This window comes from Aspergillus udagawae (genome assembly GCF_001078395.1).
Source record: "Aspergillus udagawae IFM 46973 DNA, scaffold_1, whole genome shotgun sequence".
NCBI lineage: Eukaryota > Fungi > Ascomycota > Eurotiomycetes > Eurotiales > Aspergillaceae > Aspergillus > Aspergillus udagawae.
The window spans coordinates 5428144-5451991 of record NW_025091264.1 but is presented as its reverse complement, the minus strand read 5'-3'; the positions used below and the strand labels follow the sequence as shown (position 1 = coordinate 5451991).

At 46.3% G+C, this 23848-nt stretch overlaps 7 protein-coding genes across 7 annotated transcripts; 3 read left to right on the top strand and 4 right to left on the bottom strand.

Moving 5' to 3' along the window:
* Positions 1–4133: 4133 nt before the first annotated feature.
* Positions 4134–4361, bottom strand: Aud_001796 (LysM peptidoglycan-binding domain-containing protein; the record flags this gene model as incomplete). Its single annotated transcript, XM_043287285.1, has 1 exon — positions 4134–4361. One exon carries the CDS (start codon positions 4359–4361, stop codon positions 4134–4136), a length of 228 nt encoding a protein of 75 aa, XP_043143220.1.
* A 1353-nt stretch (positions 4362–5714) lies between these two features.
* Positions 5715–6494, top strand: Aud_001795 (uncharacterized protein; the record flags this gene model as incomplete). Its single annotated transcript, XM_043287284.1, has 1 exon — positions 5715–6494. The coding sequence occupies one exon, from the start codon at positions 5715–5717 to the stop codon at positions 6492–6494; it is 780 nt and encodes a 259-aa protein (XP_043143219.1).
* A 2531-nt stretch (positions 6495–9025) lies between these two features.
* Positions 9026–9715, bottom strand: Aud_001794 (uncharacterized protein; the record flags this gene model as incomplete). Its single annotated transcript, XM_043287283.1, has 1 exon — positions 9026–9715. The coding sequence occupies one exon, from the start codon at positions 9713–9715 to the stop codon at positions 9026–9028; it is 690 nt and encodes a 229-aa protein (XP_043143218.1).
* A 1937-nt stretch (positions 9716–11652) lies between these two features.
* Positions 11653–13135, bottom strand: Aud_001793 (uncharacterized protein; the record flags this gene model as incomplete). The annotated part of the gene is made up of 5 exons (XM_043287282.1): positions 11653–11975; positions 12041–12495; positions 12550–12673; positions 12723–12852; positions 12908–13135. 5 exons carry the CDS (start codon positions 13133–13135, stop codon positions 11653–11655), a joined length of 1260 nt encoding a protein of 419 aa, XP_043143217.1.
* Positions 13136–15749: 2614 nt separating this feature from the next.
* Aud_001792 (FAD-dependent oxidoreductase) lies at positions 15750–17413 on the top strand (the record flags this gene model as incomplete). The annotated part of the gene is made up of 6 exons (XM_043287281.1): positions 15750–16169; positions 16245–16711; positions 16768–16828; positions 16893–17088; positions 17144–17222; positions 17269–17413. 6 exons carry the CDS (start codon positions 15750–15752, stop codon positions 17411–17413), a joined length of 1368 nt encoding a protein of 455 aa, XP_043143216.1.
* Positions 17414–18009: 596 nt separating this feature from the next.
* Positions 18010–19389, bottom strand: Aud_001791 (uncharacterized protein; the record flags this gene model as incomplete). The annotated part of the gene is made up of 2 exons (XM_043287280.1): positions 18010–18528; positions 18586–19389. The coding sequence occupies 2 exons, from the start codon at positions 19387–19389 to the stop codon at positions 18010–18012; spliced, it is 1323 nt and encodes a 440-aa protein (XP_043143215.1).
* Positions 19390–20414: 1025 nt separating this feature from the next.
* Aud_001790 (cytochrome P450) lies at positions 20415–22196 on the top strand (the record flags this gene model as incomplete). The annotated part of the gene is made up of 5 exons (XM_043287279.1): positions 20415–20654; positions 20791–21156; positions 21211–21906; positions 21960–22049; positions 22095–22196. The coding sequence occupies 5 exons, from the start codon at positions 20415–20417 to the stop codon at positions 22194–22196; spliced, it is 1494 nt and encodes a 497-aa protein (XP_043143214.1).
* Positions 22197–23848: the final 1652 nt, after the last annotated feature.

Sequence of the window (23848 nt, the reverse complement as noted above, 5' to 3'; positions counted from 1 at the left end):
AGAAAGTGCTGGGTCTATAGGAAGCATATCTTAAGCATTATAGACCTCATTCTCACGCTGGAATTGCTCTAGGCCCTCCTGAACAGCTGGTCCCTCTGCTATAGCTAGCTGTCTATTAGAGCGCTTTTACTTTTGCCCTTTCCATTCATTATCAGTGCGATGTTTGCGTATTTCGTCCCGCGCAAGAACAAGCTCATTAAGTGTCATTTCATGACCTTTAATAATCTTATCTAATCGCGCTTCTAGCAAAGGAAAAGGGCTTTGAGTACATTCCTTAAGTAGTTTTTTTGCTGCAGATGCTTGCTTCTCCAACTGCCTAGTAGTATAGGGTGTTTTAGGCGCTAAATTGGTTGATCGACTGCCTGGTGGTGTAGGGGTCTTTAGTTGGACATCCAACTGACTGAGTACCCTATCTGGATCAAATGGAACTAGGCCAGCGCCAGCGAAGCTATTTCTAATAGTTTCTGTTTGAAAAGTGCTTTCTTGAGCAGCTGGAAAGGCCTTTAAAAAGTTAAATTTATTAATATGATTAACTCCTAAACGCGCTCTCTGTTCCACCAATGTTCCGTATGCCTTTTTTAAAGGCGAAAAGCAGCCCACATCTAGCGGTTGAAGCTTGTGGGAAGAATGAGCAGGCATGCAGATAGGAATTATATTATTTTCACTGCAGAGTTGATTGAATTAAGGGGTAAGGTGGCTGCTATGGCCATCAAGAATTAGAAGGCGATATTTCCCAGTCATTCAACTAGAAGTAGTAGGAATGAAGAGATTTTTAAGCCAGCGAAGGCCTATCTCATCAGTAGTCCATCCATTAGGACTAACTTCAATCCTACTATCGCGTGGGAGTGTGATATCTTGATACCAACCCTCTATATGGACTTTTCCTTTGAAGATAATGTATGGAGGAAGCGCCCAACCAGTTAAATTAATGCATTCAATCGAAGTAACCCATTCCCGATTGCCTGGCTGTACAAAAGAGGCTTTTCCATAGTAATCAGCTCTAGTAACTACTTGAGCAGTAGCTACTAGGCCTATAGCAAAGCCTGTCTCATTAAAATTGTAGATATCCTCCTGTGCAATCCCATGTTGCATAATAGTGATTTATACGCGGTTAAACCACTCCCTAATTATTTTAGGGTCTTCGCATTTCGCTCGTCGATAATTATAGCGTTGAATATAGCGTGTTTTCAGTTCGTCACGACGTCTAATGAACTTCGAAGCCCAATTTATGCTAACTATTTGAATAGGCCTTGTACCGCACGCAGCAAGAAGAATATCGGCCATTTCTTGTATATGGGATGGTCGGGGAGGTGCTCTACGTTGATCTAGTGATAGAATCCATTGCACAAGCGATTCCTCTTCATTTTGAGTTAATTTATGGCTGTTAGCGCATGTTTCTGCGCGTGAAGTGGTTCCAGCAAGTCGCCGTTAGAGTGTTGTGCGAGAGATATTATAGACGCGTGCTGCTTCGCGAATATTGCAGATTTCCTGCTTTTTTAAAGCAGAAATAGCAAGGATAATTCTTCCCTCTTGCTCAACTGAATTTCTTGACTTTTGACGCGCTTTTGGAGGCATGGTTGATGGTTGGATTAGTTGAAGCAGTAAGAGGCGTCGATTTTTGAAGCGGTGGCCCGCTCGGTGGTGTGGCCCACTTGGTGGTGAAATACGTTACATACTATCCATATTCCATCCCAGACTCCCAGTCAGCACTGTCTCTTATAATCTTTTTTTTTAGTAGATATTGATCACTTACATCCTATCCACATCCATCTCAGTCAGTACTGTACCTTGTAGTCTGCTCTCTTCAGCAGAAATTGATTATTTACCTTCTATCCACACCATCCCATCTTAGTCATCACTGTATCTTATAGCCATCTCTGTTCAGTAGATAGTAACCACTTACACACTATCCATAATCCATCCCAGTCAGCACTATATCTTGTAATCATTTCTCTTTAGAAGATATTAATCACTTACATCCTTTCCATATCCATCTCAGTTAGTACTGTATCTTGTAGCCGTCTCTCTTTAGCAGAAATGGATTACTTACATTCTATCCACACATCCCACCTTAGTTAGCAATGCATCTTGTAATTATTTCTCTTCAGGAGATATCAATCACTAACACTCTATCCACATCCCGGCTCAGTCAGCACTCTACCTTATCGTGAACTCTCCAGTAGAGATTCATTACTTACAGGCTATCCACAACCCATCTCAGTCAGCATTGTATATAGTAGAGGTCTCTCCAGCAGACTTTCAACACTTACATCCTATCCACATCCCAATCTAATCAGCACTGTATCTTGTAATTCTCTCTCTCTAGCAGAGACTCATCACTTACACACTATCCAGCAACCAAATATCCATAATAGGTGAATAACTTCAAAGTTAAGAAGTATTGTAGCTCCCTCCAAAGCGTCATAAATTCAATTACTCAGTTTTGAAAATACTGCACTTGTTCTTGGCTAATATAACAGCGGGGCTATTTTCTTTAGATTCCATCTATCCATGTAATTTTCTTTTTGAAAGTCAGGTTGAACGTTTAAGCAAGATATAAGGTGTAACAGTATCAATTTGGCTACATGTATTCTAAAGCACATTGAAATGGGACACATGTTGGAGAATTCTATGACGCGGAGTGAGGTAAAACATTCCATAGATAGTCCAGATAGTCTCTGTGGCGCTTGGATAAGATGCTGCAAAGCAACTCTAGGTCAAGTCATTGATTAAAAATTGGGATATGTCTATGATGCGTTGACCAGCTCTACAAGGCAGTTCCAGATTTAGAAGGAGACATTGATTAGAGAGGTGGGGCGCCTAGCACTGACTTTTGCTCTGGCCATCTTCTACTATGCTAGAGAAGCTGCTTAATAACTCCTCAAAATAACAGCATCAGCTGAGACTGTGAAAACATGAGAGGAGAGTATCCCATGTTGGGTATAGGTAGGTAATGTCTAATCGCGCTAGCTTCAATAGAACATTGCTATTTAAACTAGTGCTATGCCATTCCTAGGAAGACTAACCTATATTTCTAAAATCTATTTATTTGTAACTTCCTGACTCATTAATGTAAACTAGATGGTATGGATGAAAATCTTATTATGGCAGAAATCTTTTTACTGGGTATTTATTTTAGTCCTAACCTTCCCTAGAAAGAGCCCTTTTAATGGTGGAAGGCGATGTTGAGATATTGGATTCGTTGTATCAACATTCAACAGTCTGCCACCACCTCAAGATATTGGGCAGGCTTTTCTGTGAGGTGATCTAAAAGGACTTTAAGCATAAGCAGAGTTATACTTCGTCACTAACCTGAAAGGGGGGGCTTTAGCTACCAATCATCACCTAGGTAGCTCAAATACCCCGAACAGAACATTCAGCAGCACCAGCAATCTGTGCGGTAGTGAATGTTTTCTGCGTATCATACGTTGTATGAGTTTATGCTGCCAAGCTGAAGGTACCGTGCATGGTGTGCACCCAGTTGGTTGAAGAAAGGCAATTTTTGAAAATTAGAGTCGACCGGAGGTGGGCGAAGTGAGGTAGCTGTGTAATTTGAGTTTTGATAATACCAAACCCCGATATGTCAATATGTCAGTTGAGTCGGTTCCGGTTCGTGCCGTTTCCTTATGCTTAAAATATGTCGATCACTGGCTAACCTTAAGTGGCCTAAGAAATCTATTAGCGCCTTGGCATCAGGGTTTGGAAATAATGTAGGCTTATGAGCCTTCCTGCCACAGAGATCTACACTGATTACAATCCTTTTACGGAAAGGTCGATGGCGGTGTCTTGATGTTGTTGGCTTTTGATTTACACAGGTTACAGGTGACCTCACCCTTCGGAGGAGTTTGGGTAACCAAAAGTGGGTTGTCACACCCTGCTGAAATGCCTGCATCCCCCGGCGCATGACCGGCGGGTTTTTCTTGCAAGAGTTCCTTTGATCGTTTAGAGACCAACAGAGTCAGATTGTCTTCGGCATTTACCATCAAAAATTGCTGGGTGGAGCAGTCCTTTGTACATACTTAACAAGCATCCTCATTCACTGCATTAAGTAAGCTCTCTGTTCAACATAATTATGACAAGCACTGCGCGCTATATATTTAGCCGCATGGCCAGCTTCAAGGCAGTCGTTGACCTTATGGCTCTAACTTCATGACTCCGTGGTAATTACAACCAATGGCCGTCAAACCCAGCGACTTGGCAGAAGGAGATGTAAAGGCCGGCCGGATCGTAGCATCATTAATCGCACTGTTCCTGCTCTTGAGCTTAGCCATGCTGATACCGCGCGCCTTGGCGATCGTGTCACACTGATCGCCGGAGGAGATCTTGTAGAAGCCATCGCAATTCTCTGAAATGCCCGGCATGGTGGGGGAGTTTGTCGGAGGCTCGGAGCGGATGAGGTGGTGGTGGTGGCCCTGGTGGTGGTGGACGTTGTCGTCGTGAGCGTGATGTCCGGGCCATCGTCAGTGACGGTGCCGATCACGCAGTACTACTTGCTCGTATGAAGACCTGGGCAGGTGATACCGGGGTTCAGCCACTGGAGACGTCGACGGACAGTCCCCAAGTGCTGGCAAAGTTCTCGCAGGTATCACCCTTGACAGCACTTGTGGTGAAGGAGCACTCAACAGCGCGGCGGGAGAGCGCACATGCTAGGCCTGGCATGACCCCGGCGGTGGCGAGGTGTGTGAGCTGTATTCTCCTGTATGTGGACCTTGAGTCTGTAGGGGAAGTGTGGGTGTGACCGAGGGGCTACTGTATAAGCAATCGATAATCGCCTGCGGAGGAAGGACCCTGAGAGAATGAGGGAATGATTAATAACCTACTACGATTATATTCTGATCTATATAGCACTGTCAAGGGCGCCACGGCTTCCGCTGACCTCTGGCCAAACTCAAGTGTACCTACACACCCACACCTTGTGGTTCATTTCACTCGCCTACTAACTTTGCAGTAGCTGAAGCTCTATGATGTCAGACTAATTATTATAATACTAGTCCTGTATTCATGCAGTGTAGATAACTATCCTGAAAAGTGGGTATACTGGATGTAGACGGAACGCCTGACGGTGGACCCCGTATCGTAAAGTGGGAAACATGCATTGATCACACACGCCTCATAACACTTGCCAATGCTCAGAGCATCGGATGCCCCAACTACTACTCCGTAAAATTAGTTCCCGGTGAAGCAAGATACACAAGTCAGGAACCATTATGCGCGGATTGGGCGATGGACCTCAAGGAGCCAAGCTCGCAAAGTCCATGCAGGGCTAATGAATGAGTGTAACGCTGCAGTGTACCTCCGCCCGCAGCGCCAAGCCTTGGCAGTCAAAACGACCATTCTTTTGTTTAGGTCGTCTTAGCTCCTTGGCACCCATTCTTGGCGCGCAATCTCACGGTTTCGATGTTTAAATTGGAGGGATGCGGGGATTCAGCCTTACCTGCGGTATCTAAGGTACTGTTAGCAGGTAGTGCATGACTCGAGTAGCCTCGGCGCCAGGGGTTGGGAGATTAGCCGCCTAGTGCCCCTATTTTATTTCCTCTGCCAACATACGTTCATTACAAATATCCTCATTCGCCTTGCCCGCCTAATTGTTGGGTGCTTGCTAGATCCTCGCCGTTCTCAGAGTGAACAAGACCCTTTTTTCTCGTTTCCGACCTCGGCATTCCACTTAATCAAACTCGTGAAATTCAATCCCTGCCCCGTCGAACCCCTTAGCCATGCACATTCCCCAAGTGAGGTGGCTCGGATTTCTAGGCGCCATAGTCGCAACTGCGCACGCAGTCGAAGTAGACTTGGTCTTCCCTCGCAATGAAACATATTCACCAGCCGACTCATTCCCTATCATCTTTGCTGTGCAGAACCCGCAGAGTGCAGAACTCCTCAACCTCCGCATCTCCTACGACATCCGCAAGGACAATAACAGAAACAATCAGACCACCCTAAACCACGATCTGCGCTGGGCGAACTGGTCCAGCAGCGCAGGCCCTTACCTGGCATACAAGTACGTCCGGGACCTCAACACCACGGGAAATTGGATCGTGGCCTGGGAGCTCTACTGGCAAAGCTGCGACGAGGAGGCGCTGGCCAATGGCGGTGAACACGACGGGGTCTTTGAACACTACTACTCCTGGTGGCAGCACTTCACCATCGATGATTCCCCCCCCAAAAAAGTGGATCTCGTCGCAGCGACCGCCAACGCCACCTGCCCCGAGGACAGGAACGCGGTTGCGATCAATGTTACCGACACAACTATGCATTCGCCCCCAGGTGTCAACACCGCGGGCCGCGACACTTGCGTCGTTACGGCCAACTCGACTGCTAGTGCCACGCGCACTACCCCGGACCCCTGTCGCGTCGCTATCGACGCGGATACCGAGGCCAGTATGGCCGCCGTTCACCAGAAACTGCTCTGCGATCGTCTGAAAAACCCTAACCCGCCTGAAGACTGTCCTGCTGAGGAGAATGGCGCTCAGCAGTTGGCTGTACTTGCTTCCTAGCTGCTTTCGGAGTTGTTGGGTTTGCGCTCTTGTAGATGTATACTTTTGTTTATGTTGGATCTAGGATCTAGACCAGCCTTGCTTTTCTTTCCTTGTACTTGCCGCCAAACGCGACGTGCCTGTCATTCTCGGGTTCCACCAAGTTCGCTGGCTCGGCCAAGTTCACTACGCCGCTTCTGAATGGGAACCACACGACCACCAATTCGACTATCCTGGTTCGCAATCTGGCTTAGAGTTGCATTCGGTCCGAGTTCGGGCGAGTCCAACCCTAGTTGGAACCGAACCACTGCGGTTTCGAGTCCAAATTTTAGAAATCGGAACCAAACCTGATCCATTCCGATTTGGTTCGAGTTTAACCGTAAAAACCGGCCACTAGGCCTAGATAGGCCTAGCTAGGCCTGTACTAACTAACCATAGTTAGATTCGGTTCGATTTCAGGCGGGTTAAACCACTATCATTCAGTGAATTTTAGTTATTTTAAAATTTTAAATGATCATTAACTGCTATACTATCTACCATAATATCACTATACCCATAGAAAATTAATATTTTTATATGGAATATATAGTATTTATCATCATAATAATCTATATCTAAAATATTGATTCAATATCTATAGGGTTGAATGGGTGGTAGTAAAAAAATCATTTCTAAACCATAATAGGTGTCAACCATCAGTTATGTATATATATAAACCACCACCACTTTCATACTAACCTATGATAGAAATGATTATTCCCTTATATCTCAGCAACCACTAGGTATTCTGAATTGATATTTATATATTTAGATAGCCTAGATTTAGGGCTATTTAGTGATATTAATTTTATTAGGGAAATCCCAGAAATTAGTGATTTTTATCTAAAACAGTGTGGATTAGTTAGTTGAATCTGATAAAACCGCAAAATCTGTAACTAATGGTTTTAACCGAACTCAAATCGGTTTTATACTATGGAAACCAAAACCGGCGCGATTCCCTAGCCTATAAACCGAACCCTCACTGCTGTGAGTTCGGTGAGGGTCGGATTCAATTTTAGCGGTTCGGTTATGCAACTCTAGTCAGGTAACTTGAGCCTTAGCCTCTGTACTACCCAGGAAGTAGAGATTGCACACTGCCATCTTTCTTAGGCTAAGTCATTCTACTAGGGTGCGATTGTCCGCCTTCCTACCTGGGGCATGCTGGTTCACAACGTCTAGGTCAAGTCTATTAGTGATCTGGGCGTTCCCTAGGAGGTAAAGCAGGTGACTAACTAGTTACTTATAGAGAACTGCCATGCCTGGGGTGATAGTAATGCTGTATGCATTATCTATATCACCTAGCTTACTAACCACCTAACTAATAAGAAGTTCTCTACTTTAGTAATTAAGTTTTCAACCCCCTAAGCTACCAACAAAGCAATTAATAATGGGACCATCTGGGATTCTATAATTTTGACCATAGTCTTATATGACTAGTCTGCTCGCATCTACTGGTGCTTCAACTATCAGTAATATAGCTATATAGGAAGCATCTGTTCTAATAGAATAACCTATAGCCTCTGCGCAGGTAGCTATAAGACCTATAACTACCCTTAGCAGTCATCTACTGACCAGGGGTCTTAAAAGTGCGCTAACTACAGGGATGCATATGCTGCCTAGTCTAAAGGGTGCAAGAAGTACACAGAAGAGGTAGATAAGATATAAGCAGCATCCTGCTACCATTAGTGATACCATCACATCCCATTATACCTGCAGAACTTCCACTAGGATACTAAGAGTAGCAGCTCAGATTCCACCACCATACAAAGTGCCTCTACCCTACTGTCTAAACAGACCCCTGTCTCAACACTGGTGGAAGACGTGATAATGTAACCAGAGGGACCTGGGGGATCAGAAATTAAGGGAGCTAGGGGACTAGTAAGACCTAAGGGATCTACCACAGCAAAGATAAAGGCTACTGGATTATCCAAGAGAGTAGATATAGACTCCCAGAAATAGAGTAGATATAGACTCCTATCACTTAGAGAGGGAGTGGATATAGACTCTGACTGTGGACTCCCAGAATTGCGGTCAGCGGACCTTGTGGTCGGCCCTAATTAGTATGGCAACCGTGGACTCCGCGCACGACACCGTTACTAGGCTACATTGCCCGCTTCTACTATAAATTCCCGTCGCTATGGATATTGTCGCCCGCTCAAGGGACAGCATAAGCAGTTCAAATGCCAGTCAATCGCTCTCTACGATTCCTTACTCTCGTTCATCTTCACGCTCCTGGTCGAGCCCCAGTGTGCCTCGCCGCTCGTGCGAGATATCACAGGACATTGTTTTGCAATTTATGAGTTGAAATCAGGAGTGGTTGGATGAAACTTAGAATCGAAGTCCCTTTTTCTAGTTCTAGCCACGAACATGCACTGCACACAGGCGCCGGTGCAATAAAACCTTAAGGCACAGACGGTATCTTAAGCGAGCTGGCGTTAGAGAACCCCACATCACACGACGGAGCCGCGATAGGGAGACGAATTATGTGTCAATCGTCAAAACAACCAGGCCCACTAGTGCGGTAATTGTCCATCTCGAAGCTTGAGCGTAGGCTGATCAAAGTTGTCGTTGTTGAAAATTGCATCGGCGAGGGAGGATGGCTGGCATAGGCCATCATAGATATTAAAAGCGGGCCGATACCGCATTGCATAGAGCTGCCGTGCGGCCTCTAGTCCTCCCAAATGGCTAGCATCTCGATGTATACCTCGTTGCTCTGAAACTTGCTCTGAGGTTTCAACAAAAATAGTCAAATCCCAACCATCACGCAGTTCTGGTCGCTGGAGGAAGGTGCCATCCACAAGAAGTATAGCATTATTTGCGGCGAGGTGCGGTCGTTGTTCAATAGGCTCATCCTTATCAAGGTCAAACGATGCCGTGCGATAACGTCGATCACCATCTGGTCCCAACGGGGAGAGGAGAAGGGTGTTGATAGCCTGAAGATCACGCGCATCATAGTAATAACCCTCAGCGGAGAAACGGCCGCGCGCATAGCGTTCGATCTTGGGTCTATGAAATCCGTCGATTGAAGTACGAATAACGTTCCTTCCTTTGACTGAGAGGATCTTTGAAAGCTCATCGGCAAGCGTAGTTTTCCCAGATGCTGTTCGCCCGTCGATTGCGACGCGAGTTGGAGAAGATTGGTTGATGCCTAAGATCAAAGATGCAAGCTCTTCAAGAGCCGCAGCCCTTTGCGCAGATGCCATTGCCAAGGTCCTTGGCTAAATAGTAACAGTTTTACGTGCTCGGGGATGCTGTCGGGGAGAGGTGGCCTAGTCATGTTTAGAACTAATTTCGGAAGCGGTGAGAACGGTGGGATATAGCAGACGATCTTGCCAGATCGCTAGATCTACCAAGGTGTTCGAGGAGATTCGATGTATCCATTGCAGGTTTATTACAATACATACGTTCCTGAATAAGGTATAGTCATTACCACCATAGTTCTGCCTAACTGATAGAGCGGTTACCCTAAACAGGATTAGCGTATTTCGGATTTATTCTTCGGAAATCAAATCGAAAGAGTTAAAGGTTGTTGAATTCGCTAAGCTAGTAACATTCATGGATCACTAGTAATTTATATGGCCAATTGAAAGTCAATGAAGGTCTGGTTCTTCTAAATGAATGACTATCTAGCTCCTATTTATGCCTCTCGATAGCGGTAGAATTTGAAGCTATTCAAACGATCAAATACTATCGAATATTCGGCCAAGGGTGGCAGTGCTAAGCCAATTCGTATGTCTTCCTAATCGGGTAAGCGGTCATATAATTCAATAAAGGTCAAACTGATTTCGAAAACTACTGTAACTCTGCAGTCTTCTCACATAATTCTAAGCTGATCGCCTCTGCCTTAACTGATGGGACTGTCAAGATCTGGGATGCCACCAGCGGCCATTGCCTGCAGAAGCTCAAGGGCAATACTGGCTCGGTCAAATCTGTGGCCTTCTCTTATGATTCCAAGCTGGTCGCCTCTGCCTCGGATGATTGGACTGTCAAGATCTGGGATGCCGCCAGCAGCCATTGCCTGCAAACGGTTAATGCTGGAGGGATAACCAGGGTAAAATCTTTCTGTCGCACCAACTCATACGTTGAACTTGACCGCGGAACTATGCGCTTATCCTTGGTTTCACTTGCCATACCCGCTGAACATAGTTCCGAAGCGCCGGCATTCCGCAGATGTGGCATTAGTTCTGATCGTGCGTGTATCACCTGGGACACAGCGAATCTGTTATGGCTACCCCATGAGTACCGGCCGTATACCATCGACACTACAGTATCGGCTATCAGTATCGGCTGCAAAACGGGAAGGGTGCCAGTATTCAAAATCGATCCTAGACGACTCTCCGACTCCATTACCAACCCCTAGATCCTTTTTTCATACTATATTAAATAAAATGAACTAGATATACATGGTTATTCACTTCGTAATATTACTAAAATCCAAGCAGGTGTCACATAGTTCTCGCAACATCATCATTCACACTCTATCTTCCAATACCTTTGCAAAAAGATTGGCCCAAACCATTTGTTGTATTTATAATTTTATATATACGATGCGCATTTGCCACACACGTGACTTCTGCCAAGTTCCAACTAACTCCAAATGCAGGGAAACACCAATGAGTATTGGGCCGTGGTGTTAAATCCTAGGGGCGTGCAGTTATTGCACGTGACGCCAAGGACACCAAGTATTAGTTAGACTCGCAAAACGGCGTCAAGTGTAGCCGTTTTTGGCCGCTGGCTAACTATTTCATCATTAAATGGAGTAGTCATTTCTCTTAGAGAACTTTAGGATCACTATGGATGTATTACTTAAGAAGTTATCTATTATAAGAAGGCAGAATAAACTCATATAGTAAGTAGGTGGAGGCCAAATCCTATCTGCTATGCTGTTTGCATCCTTTGACCAAGTCATTAATTAGTGAAGTATCTCCAGCTTAAATATATGGTAATACAGCTGATGTCTTGCTTCTAGCGGAGAAAGATCTCGCTGCATAAGGCGAGCTAATAATGTTGGCGGAACGCGTTTAATATGCACCTTGAGTGGTCTCGCCATCTTGCCTGGTTTCAGAAGCTAAATAAATGGTTTCATTAAGATTAGCCATGCTTGTGGTGTTGACCTGAACCCATGACTCCCTATATAGGCTCAATTAATTGGCAGTTCACATTCAATCAGACTCTGGGAACCCTTTCCACCGCTCCAAATCTTATTGATATTAAGGCCTGCCCCCGTTTCAATGAGGTTATACCAAGCTGCGCGGGTGCGTTCATGAGCAGACAGGAGTGTCAACATGACCATGTCGAGTGCTGTGGCTTCCCAGTAGGCACCTGTCTCCGGTATCACATGCTCGTGAATCAATAGCCTGCTGTATCCGGGCTTCATGGCAGCTTTGACTTGCGCAAGGATGCGTTCGCATACATCGTCTGGCCAGTCATGCAAACAATTATGCATATAATATGCTCGGGCGCCTAATTGTGTGAGTATGTATTTTCGCCTTCCAGAAAAAGAGGTTGTGGTGCCACAGGGGCCTTACCATTGACGGGCTGTTTCGTATGGAAGTCGTACTCCATACGGAGAATAGCGGGGTCTAAGTTCCGAATTTGGCCTATGACCACGGGTAAATCTTGAAGGATCAGCTTTCCTGGGACCCTGGGGTAAAATCTGTGAAATAGCTCCAAGTCATGGCCCACGTTGCCGCCAATATCGACGAGAAACGGAGCTTCTGGGTCAGTATTAGCACCGTCGATCAGTTTCTCTTTCACTGGATAGAAACTAGGGGCCATCCAAGGCAAAGAACCAAGGGCATAGCCGCTCATGTGGTCATTAAAATGTGTACCATAACCCAGAGATTGCTGCCACGCAAAAGTATCCATGCTGGTTCCGTAGGCGTACATCATTGCCGTGTCTTTCGCATCCGTGGGATTCACCCAGCCTCGCTTTCGGGAGAACTCGTGAAACCTCATGGGACCTGCACTTGTGCACGAGAGCCTGTGGATGTGAGCAGCTACAGGGAAAGCATTCGGGCTGAGAGATTGTGCTTACATGGCGAGGTAGCCATTTCCAATCACCGGAATGCTCATCGCCCTCGTGTAATTCGTCAACCTGTACTCGTCCACACCAATCTCGATGAGATACCCCATGGCACTGAGGTGTCGCATCAGACGACCTCATAGGGTGTTAGTCAGACTGGCCAGATGAGCTACCGTGAAACATACTCAGAAGTACATGGTCAATCCCAAGCTTCACTGCCAACTCGCCGACTTTTTGTGGCTTGTCGCCGTTTTGCGCCATGAGTGTCCACAACCCTGAGTCCACACCGAAATTGAGGCCGGCAATTGCACCAGTCTATCTGGTAGTTAATCCATTTTTATCTGCCACGCACTGACTACGTGGTACTTACCAGTGCCCAACAATGATAAACCATGGTCTCTCGGGGAGTCTCCAGGGCTTGAACCAAGGTGCGGCATTTGGCAAGTAAGTCTTTTCGGCCTACATTGCTAGTAGTAAACATATCAAAAGATTGTGTAATCTCCTTTAGTAGCGTGGGAACCGCTTCGATGTCGTTCGGCTCGGTAGCGAAAGATACATCGATAGGGGATTGGCCTTGCTCTGTTCTCTGGGCTGGCATACTGCTCATAAATAAGCACTCAGGTGCGATCAAACTACGAAACAGTGTGGTATACAGACCTGGTGTACTGCTGCAGATGTAGGCAATTATGTTGCAGGGAGGCTCAGTGTATGTAACAAGGTCGAATATATCTGTTAGGGGCTAAAAATCGAGACACTTATTGTCACTTGAAGCACTCGAGGTCACCGTCTATTTGGAATGTTGGCACCCGATTTAAATCTCCGCCGACGTTTCCGCTCAACTTAAAGCAATTTATGGACATTTGCTCACGTATATGGTCACCCTGTAGAGGAAAGCCTTGTACTGATTATTCGACTAAATTCTGGATAGGTCGCAAAAGAGGGGTTAGTTGCTCTGTTCCCGGCCACGTCAAGAGTCGATAGTAGGTCATGTGGTTACACAAAGAGATGTCACAAAGTTTAGGCTCATGCTCATCATAAAGTCACTGTAAAAGTCGGTGAAGAACTTCGGAATGTCATGGCTGCATCTAAATCGCCTAAGCTGATCCTTGATTGTGTGAAGGCGAGTCAGAGTTACCACGCCCATAATTAGGAAAGTTAGTTCTATAACTGTTTTGTTTTGGAATACGCTTATACATGGAAGTTACGATATTCCGTAAGATTACCCTGAAGGGGGCCAAATCCAAGTCACCAGCGGCCAGCTACATTAACACAGTTGATCGTGAGCGTTCTTTGCGCCGGATTTATAACATCAACAATGAGCGCTTACGCCTATCCGATGCTCACAGAATTGAATGTACCGTTGTCTTATTGACATCACCCGGAATCCCGGCATTAGAAACCTCGTGAAAGCTGAAAGCTGTGTAACTGAGGCCCACAATTGGATTCATGAGCAGATAAAGGGCTACCCAGCTAAGCTTGGGACTTTTGCTGCATTGGCTATGCACGACCTTGTCTAAGCTTGCCAGAAGCTACGCCAATCTGTCGATGTATTAGACTTTTAGGGCGCAATGTTCAATGACTTTCCGGTCTGGGCCTAATGGAGAAACTTATCACTTTTATGATCAACCAGCATATGATGCTTTCTAGCGCTTGGTGGTAAAACTTGATATCCCAATCTACCTCCACCCGGCCCCTACCACCAGACATTGTTTTTGACAACTTTAGCCGAAGAGAAAATACCTCTTTGAACCCCCCTTTCATTTGCCAGTGGAGTCAGTCTTCATTTGCTGGGCATGTTTACCAACGGCGAGTTTGGTCAGTTTCATTAACTCAAAGTTATTATTGGATACTTCGGAAAGCACATACATACTGTTTGAACTTAGACGCATCAATCACTGGCTCGAGGATGCTAAGAAGCCCATTGCCGATGAAAAGGGCGATACATCCATATGCCTGCGAACAGTATATGTCTACTTTAAAAGAGAAAATATGGGTCACTACGAGTGGGCATTTCTTAACAGCAAACGCCGAAGCTGGTCGTTGCCGAAATTGGTGCCGACCGCGTTCTTTTCAGGGTAGAATATCTATACGAGACCATTGAAAATGGTTGTGCATGATGGAACGGTGATGCTGGTGCTATAAATAAGCTATGGGAGAGTGGAAAATTATCAGAAAAATTAGGCGTGACAACTCTTAAAAACTCCTTAAGCTGGATCACATCAAATTCATGCCTGCTAGATAGATAGTTGAGTGCTCTTTGTATGGAGAGCATCTAGATATTGGCTGATTCTTTATATCATCAGTCTTCTAAATTCCTTCACCAACTTTGAAATGAGCGTATCGAAGTATCAGGCATATTTTCAAACGTAATGGACTGTCTTCTCATGACAATTGTCTGGGAGGCAACAGAAGAAATCCCTAGTCACCTAGAAACGGCCTATTCTAGCGGCCTCGGTTAGACCACACGTTTTGTAGAGGTAGTGATCAGTAGCAGTTCTGTCTGTTGTCCTATGTCACATATAGACGTTACGTTTTGCATTTCGTTTATCCATCAACCTAGCAGATCCACGGGTAGACCCGAGTAAGACTCATCAGCGAGCTAGATAAGAGACGGCGGCACCGCTACATGATTCACGCAGTATCAACACGAAATATTGAGATGTCACTAGAGACTTAAGATAGCGAGATTAATCCAACTGCCAAGTCAATAACTCACTTCGCCCTGTATCGGAGCTGCTCCTATCAGGTTAATCCTCCTCCCCCGCCTCTTATAACAGCAGCCCGCCCTCCTCTTCTCCACTAATCGCCAGATACGAGGACAATGTTGTATAACCTTAGAAGATTCTAAGCTAATGCAGTCTATGCTGCAGGAAGACTGGTTGTCATGCCCCCAGTATGGTCTGGACTATTTAAGGCACAGCACCGAGGGGCCGATGATATTGATTGAGAGCATACAAGTAATAGTCGAAATTTTGAAATTTTCTAGGACATCGTTAACATACTATGCTTTGTGATTTTGGTGCAGCTACACTTTGACGGCACTTCCACGGTTGCTATCCCGCACCCAACCGTCTCGTATGTCTACATTCGATCATGGAAAGATCCTGACCAGGCATTTGCACCTAGCAATATTACAACAACGCCCTACCCTGAGAGAACGCCTCCCTGCCAAGGGAAAACTACATAACTTGCTTTTAACCAATTGCGTCTTCATGGGGTCATATTCATCTCCTGACTGGAGGCAGTTAGACATCGCCGTTGTTGGCGGCGGGATAGGAGGAATGTCCGCGGCGACCGCCCTGCGCCGTGCCGGCCACAAGGTGTCTATTTACGAACGTGCCGATTTCCTTGGTCAAGCCGGTGCTTCTATTTCCTGTGCAGCGAACGGTACGCGCTGGCTACATGAGTGGGGCGTAGACGTGGCTAAAGGCGATGGGGTCATCCTACGAAAGCTCATCAGCCGCGATTGGACGACGGGCAAGATCCTGACTGAGTATGAACTGGATGACTACGAGGAACGATGGGGATATGTGTACTACATGTTTCAGCGGCAGTGTATGCACACAATGTTGAAGGATTCAGCATTGGGGGAGGGCGAAGGGGTGCCCGCGAAACTCTTCATGAATCACAAGGTAAGGTGTAGAGTCACTATAAGCACACCTACTTGCCCCAGGCCCTTCCACAACCGATCTAATGTTTCTTCTCAGTGCAAGAACATCGATATCAATACCGGTTTGATTGAGTTTGAGAACGGAGAGATGGCCAACCATGATCTCATTATCGGCGCGGATGGGATCGGATCCGCTGTTCGTGGTATTCTCGATATCTGGCCTGAGAAGCGACCCGCCGAGTCTAGCTGCCTACATGCAAACGTCGTCACTGAAGACGCGATCGCTGCTGGTCTTGCTGACTTCTCTAAAGATAACTCCCTGCAGTTCTGGGGCGGCCATGGGGAGGTCTGGGACAAGATCGTTCTCTCTCCATGCCGAGGGGGCAAGTTGCTATCGTACTATTGCTTTTTTCCGCGGGAGAAAGGAGACTACGTGAATCATCATTGGGGGGAAGCTGACCGGCCGGTGGAAGAGCTGCTGGCGCCGTACCCTCAACTCGATACGCAAGTCCGCGAACATTTGGCCCTTGGCAAAGAAATCCAGCCATGGCGTCTATGGATGCAGTGAGTTTAGCCTAACCCATAATTGGCCTTTAATCAACGAGCCTGATTGTTCGCAGTGAACCGTATCCATATATTGCGAGAAACATGGTCTGCTTACTAGGTGATGCAGCTCACCCAGTATGTCACAGTCTTGAATTATCCGGGTTAGCGGGATCAAACATTGAAACTGACTGACATTCAGATGATGCCTCACCAAAGCCAAGCGGCCTGTATGGCCATTGAAGACGCAGCTGCCCTGGGCATTCTTTTTAGCAAGAAATACTTCACGGGAGATGTATTTGAGTCACTATCTACCTATGAGTCAGTTCGTCTCCCGAGAGCAACCAAGGTTCAGGCAGCAGCGGCGAGAGCCTCACACAATATCAACGAGCGAATCGGTAAGTTAAAAGTACCTTAGAAACCCCCCATGCATGCACATTAATGTCTATGTAGGATTCTCCAGCAACATTCACAATCCAGTTTACGTGGTGAAGAGTGAGCAGGGGAAATTGACAATTGAAGAGATGAATGCGTGAGTTGACAATCCTTTTGAAGCGCTCTAGTCTGATTAGTATCAGTTATAATATGCACATGCACATCAACGAGGTAGTCTCCAGACGCACCGGGCAAACATACACTCACAAGTACACCCGCGGTCTGCCAATGGGGCTAAAGCTATCAAACGGGTATACCGTTGGAGCTGAAGATTGGTCTTACGACTAGAGTATGCCCGATACGAGCTAGACCCAGTATGGTAATACATAGTCATGGATAGTCTTTCCCTCAACTACTCCACCCTCGCACGTGTATTTAGATAGCGAAGTGGGGAAAGAGTCCCCCTACATGGTTGAGACGGATGGCCTAGCACTGATCGGGCTGGTCTCCGCCTGAAAATATGCTAGGTGGACAGCATACAGACGTTCATTTAGATAGTACGAGAATGGACACTTTTACAACTTTATCTGATCTAATTCCTGGGTGGTAACACCAAGTTGCCAGCGCCAATGCTATTTCTATGGGTCGTTGGTGTTGCACCTGCTGGATTGACTGTACAATGATGACCCATCCACCGCTAAGTGTACTAGCCTATGAGGGTTCCTCTTCTCAACAGCCGGAGTGCACCTAACCTCTGACTAGAAATCGACAACCGCATTATTATCGTCCCGGCAGACGGCTATCTAGGCGCGGTCTTGGGGGTGGAAATACTCCTCACTTTAAAAAAACGCGCCCGGTGCATTGATTCAAAAGCAAATGAGATATGACTGAAAAGATATAGGCCATGTCTACACGAAGTTAAGTAGAGACCTGGCGGAGTGGGATCAACACAGTGCGCAACCTGGCTCAGACTTATGCCAAATGCCCGTGGCTTTACAATAGGTTTTGTCCGGTATCCAATGTGGTTTCGCCTCCATTGCAATTTCGATTCGACGTAGTCCTTCGATCAGATTTTTCCGGGGTAGAGCAAACGTGAGTCTGAACCAGCCCGGTTCTCCGCTGTTGAACTTAGAGCCAGCAGCAACGGCCACACCTGCCGCTGCAAATTTTTCAAATAGCTCTGCATCTGTTTCCTTTGTCGCTAGCTTGCCCCCAGCCCGCGCCCATATGAAGCATCCCGCAACTGGGGAATAGAACGCAATCTGATGGAATGACAGGAAACTTTCCACCATCTCCGCCGCTATGCGCAGGCGAGATTTGCTACAATCCAGTACGTTTTCAAGCGTCTGAAGATTCGAGAAGAGGGAAGCAACAGCTGTCGATGCTATATTAGACACCTTGAATCTGTTAAGCACCGCTAGTGCACGGCGAAGCCCAGGATTCGACTGTGTAACGAGATATCCCTGAGAATGTCTCAGAGTTAGTTTGCACGAATATATGCATTGAGAATTATGACAAACCAGTCGAACCCCGCTACTACCAAGATCCTTGCTGATACTGTAAGCTATGTGGACACGAGCGGCATCGACCTCAAGTCGCTTCAGGTCTATTGCCAATACCGATGTGAACTTCGTTTCGAGCCCAATCACAACGTCGGGGTTGCTGACATCTTGACTGCATCTAATCGCCCCAAAATTTGAAAGGGCGTATATTTCGTCCGAGATGAAGTGAATATTATGAGTTTCGCAGAATTGAAGCAGCGCCTCTAACCATACGGTAGGATAAATCTGACCAAGAGGATTGTGGGGATTGCAAACGATGAGGCCCCGAATTGGACACGTTGCATTTTTCATCGCTTCGCTATAGTGCTGTATAAGTTCTGCTGCATTTGTCGGTCGTCTCGAGTATTTCACGGGAAATATCCGGACGCTGTTTCTCAGCGTCGACGTGACCGCAAACCCATCCCACATGGGTGTCTCTAGTAGTAGACCATCTCCAGTATCGCAAATCGAAAAGATAAGGGTCTCAAGAATTGATGCGCACCCTGTGCTCGTAACGATGTGCTCGGGTGAAACAGGAACTTGAGGAGAGAAGAAGCGATTGAAAAATGATGCGGACACATGCAAAAGCCCTGGAGGTCCACCTAGCTCTTGGGAATATGAGAGGTCGTGCTGTTTCAGGTTCAATGACACTGCGTCTTTTATTATAGGAAGTACTTCTGATCGGACAAGCCAGTTTTCCGCTATGTCCATTTCCAGAACGTCCTTTGGATGGTTTGGTTCAGCGGAGGCATGGTCTGAGAGCCAGGACAGACTTCGCTTCATGCGGCCTGAGAGCATCGACAGAGAAGAGCCGATGAAAAGATGGGCTTACGTGCGGGGACGCAGCACCTATGATCTTTCATTTATTTAAGAAATTGGACCGGTTTGCGTCTTCGGTCTCGGTAATCAATGCTGTCACGTGCGATTCCAACTCACCGCTGTTGCGCTATGAAGCCCTATGAAAAGGCGGTCTGCAAGCCAACAAGAGCATAGAGTACTTAATCGATCTATTCAATAACCTGCCACTTTCTTACAGATTTCCGTACCTCAGTAGGTTTAAGTTTGATCGTCGCTGCCAACAGTTGTACTGCTGTTGGCTGATCCAATCAACTGTGTCTCTTCGATCTTCACGGACAAAAGTAGCACAATACGCAGTCTAGATCTCGACACGGTTCGCTTCTGGCACTGCAAGTTTGAATTTGGACTACACAATATTGCAAACGAATCTCTTATTTTGATTCGATGTATTGCAGGTTCGTCTTCTCCTGTTCTGCCTTTGATCTCCACCAGTTCTCGACGGCAGTTATCCTATATATGGAATATTGTACTCCGTAAGATTGTCTCATATTCCAGTTTGGGTTAGCTGGTCCCACTTGTGCATGTCTATGTGGGTTTAGATGGCAGCATAGCTCTTCTGTCCTCTGATTCTTCTTCGCAGCAATAAGGTTCTCGTGTTCTGCACAAATACCATCCCTTTTATAGCACGGCAGGCTGGTCAGCCGCGCTGACCCTTGACTCTGTTCCAAGGTTGTGTAACACATACACTGGGGAATGCAGTTGGGGACTGTCACATCGATAGGTCTCTGTTTGACAATAGGGATATATCCTGCGGCTTGCGGGGGTCGTACTTTCACTGAACCACTGGACATTCCAAGTTCATCTTAGGCCGTACATTTTTGCCTTCCAACCCTGTCACTTCTTGTCTTTCAGTCGAGCGCTGAGACTCGGGCTATAAATAGAGCAGGGTGGACGAGCAGTGATATTCTACGTTTCACCACCTACTATATCTAACATTATTATCGCTGAAAATGCTCTGGGAGTCTCTGGACACGCAACAGGGACTGGCTGTCCTGGTTGTTGGAATCACCAGTGTAGTGGTCTATCACCTCTATCGTACATACTCGCAGCTGCAGCACATCCCCGGTCCCTTCGTCGCAAAATTCACTAACTTCTATCGCTTCATCCTGGCGCGCCGTGGCTTCATCCACCTGTACCAAGCTCTCGCTCACCAACGATATGGTCCCGCCGTGCGATTCGGTCCCAACCTAGTATGCATTTGTGACCCGGAGGCCATCCAGACAATCTTCAACCTGCGGGGCGGATTTCCCAAGGCATGCAATCCCATCTCCATCAAGCTGTCTCTCTCCCTATTTATGGATGCGAAGATCATCTGACCCAATGCAGAGCAAGATGTACCGCGCCTTCCGACCATGGACCACTGACGGCCTACTCCTCTCCGTCTTCACCGCAGAGGACGACGCGGCGAATCGACAGATGAAGCAACATATCTCTGTGTATTATTCGCTCTCGTATGCTGTATCCTCTTTCGAGCCAAGAATGGATAGTGCTACACGAATGTTCTTTGACCAGCTTGATCGCCAGTTTGTGCCCACGGGAGCACATTTTGACCTGACAAGCTGGCTCAAATTCTTATCCTACGATACCATGGGCTTGATGACATTCTCCCGCCCATATGGGTACGTGCAGCATGGGAGAGACTTATACGGTATCATGGACGACGTCAAGAGGGCAAACCTGAGTATCGGACCGGTAAGTTATACACCACGGAGGCGTTCACATGGGGTAAGACTCAACTATTAGCAGATGACGCAGATACCATGGGTCGATTGGCTCTTGCATAAGAACCGACTAGCAAATCTCATCAAACGTGAATCCATTGCCCCTCTGCTGGATTACGTTCTGGCGCGTATCTCAGAGCGTCGGAACGAGCGTCGGAACAGTCATAACACGCTCTCTAATGCAAACGCCGACGGACCCTGTGCCGACGGTGACTTCCTCGGGTATTATCTACAAGCCCAGGAGAAAAAGGAAAATGTACCGCTTCGATTTGTGTCAACGTGGACCTTTGCCAATATTCTGGGAGGTGCCGACTCCACGGCTTCCATGCTTCGATCTGTGGTCTGTTTCCTCGTGGAACATCCTGACGCACTGGAAACAGTACGAACCGAGCTGCGGGATAAGCAAGGCACTACCGCGGGGCTCACTCTTCCTATTCCTCAATGGCATGAGCTGCAGAACCTCCCCTTCTTAGACGCTTGTATTAAAGAGTCACTCCGGCTTGATCCTCCATTCGCTATGCCTCTCGAACGAGTGGTGCCTGCAGAAGGAGCGACAATTTGTGGTCACTTTTACCCTGGGGGTACCGTTGTAGGCATGAGTCCTTATATTACTAATCGCTATCGGCCGACATGGGGTGATGATGCGGACCTATGGCGTCCTCGTCGCTGGTTGGAAGGTGAACCGGCAAGTATTAGAAAACTTGAAGCCAGTTTGCTTAGTGTAAGTCAGATGCAGTCCAGGTCCTTGGTACGTTCAATGTCTGATTGCGCCAGTTTGGGGCCGGGACACGAGGTTGCCTGGGCCAGCACGTCGCCATGTTTGAAATCAAGAAGTTTGTTACTGCCCTGTTCATGAACTATGACGTGAGTACCCTACCATAAAATCAATAATATATACTTACGTTTTAGGTTGATCTTGTCGAGCCTCGAGCGAAGTCCAACCCATACTATTGGGTCGTATATCCAGAGAGCGTGCAGGCGACGGTCAGGAAACACAAGTTCAACCAGTAGGACCTAGCCCAGAGTAGGACTACAAACACTGGGCTCGTTAGTACATTATCAATCCTGGATTCACTAAATATTACTCTGTGCAACTAATCCAACTCACGGCTGCGAAAGAATCTCGAATATCAAAGTTTCATGTGAACTTGAGCATGAATTACGTGAGCTAAAATTGAAATTCATACTCACATACTCTGGTTGACCCCGGTGGTTTTGTTAGTACAGTGGGACTCGCAGCTATACCATAATAGTTAACGAGGTTTTCTAAATAAATGACTGCCTACTCTGATAGGTAGAAGTCTTAACTATTCAGACGATCAGGAGCAAGATATTGGCCAGAAACCAATACACCAATTACATGATCCCTGTATAGCGTGTGAATAAAAAACATACTAACAAAACCACCGGAGTCAACAGTATATTTAAGTCGTTGTCCAACGGCATTGAGAAATGGATATATGCTTGGCAACTTCAGATTGCAACAACTTTCCTTGCAACCATATTCATTGATTAAAAAGGAGTCCTCAATTATTAATCGCTACGGTTTAAAGGCGGATAATGCTTTTCTGTGAGCTGATTAGTTTCTATACCTTGTTTTAGTAGTGATTCGACCCACCGGGTCCGACGGTATAAAGGCACCGTGACTTTACATTCGCTTCTGGTTCTTGGTGAGCAAGCTAGCCGCGTTAATGGTCGTGTTGGCTTAGGGGTCGTCTCCTATGAAGCCGGTGGTGGTTTCTTGGATAATCAAGCACAATTAGACTAGTTGGATTTTCCATTATCTGGCCATGAATGTCTGTCAGTCTCACGCCATTCTAGATTCGTCTGTGGCATGTGCAGATTAAGAACCACAACAACTGTTTTTATGGATACTCAACAGAAGATCAAGTATATCATTCTGATAATGTTACGTGGAGATCATCCCTCTCGCATACAAACTGTTACGACCTATGCGACCTAACTATTTACCCCCCGACCCACGGAATGTAGCTTGGTCGCCTCACAAGATGAACTCTAAGTTTGGAAACAATTTGTAACAGGCATTGATATCATGGGTTTTGTGTTCCATGTTTGAAGACAGCATTGTATCCTAAACTAACTTCAGTATATGGTTCTTAACTGTCCGCAGTGAACATGATTAAATCATCGCCTTGTGAATATCCGCAAACAGCGAACAGAATTGACCGAAATTCTGTGGTTTAGGGAATGACTGACTGATAATTGAACTAGACTTCCTTACATTCGTACAACTTTAGGGCCTGGCGTGGCCCGCGCGCGTAGAATCGAACCCAGAGGCGGCATTACATCACAATATGCAAAAATTGTTGAATTGTAAGACGTTCTGGTAAAATTGACTCAATCCACCCATCAGCTTAATTTGGTTGCCACAAAGGTTCAAATCATGCGATTTTACCATCCCCCGAAAACGGCAATCATAAGTGTAGAGTCCTAGATGATGCTAGGCTAGTCAATCACAGAGGATCAGTGATTTCATGAATCGTGGTACTGAGGGGTGTAGACAGGTGATGACATGAATTTATACCAATGAAAGGCTTATAAAATAGCCTAGACGTAGAGTAGCTTAATATCAATCTTTGTGCTTCAACCACTGCATCACCTCTTATCATATCTTGCAAAAAAAAAAAAAAAAAAAAAAAAAT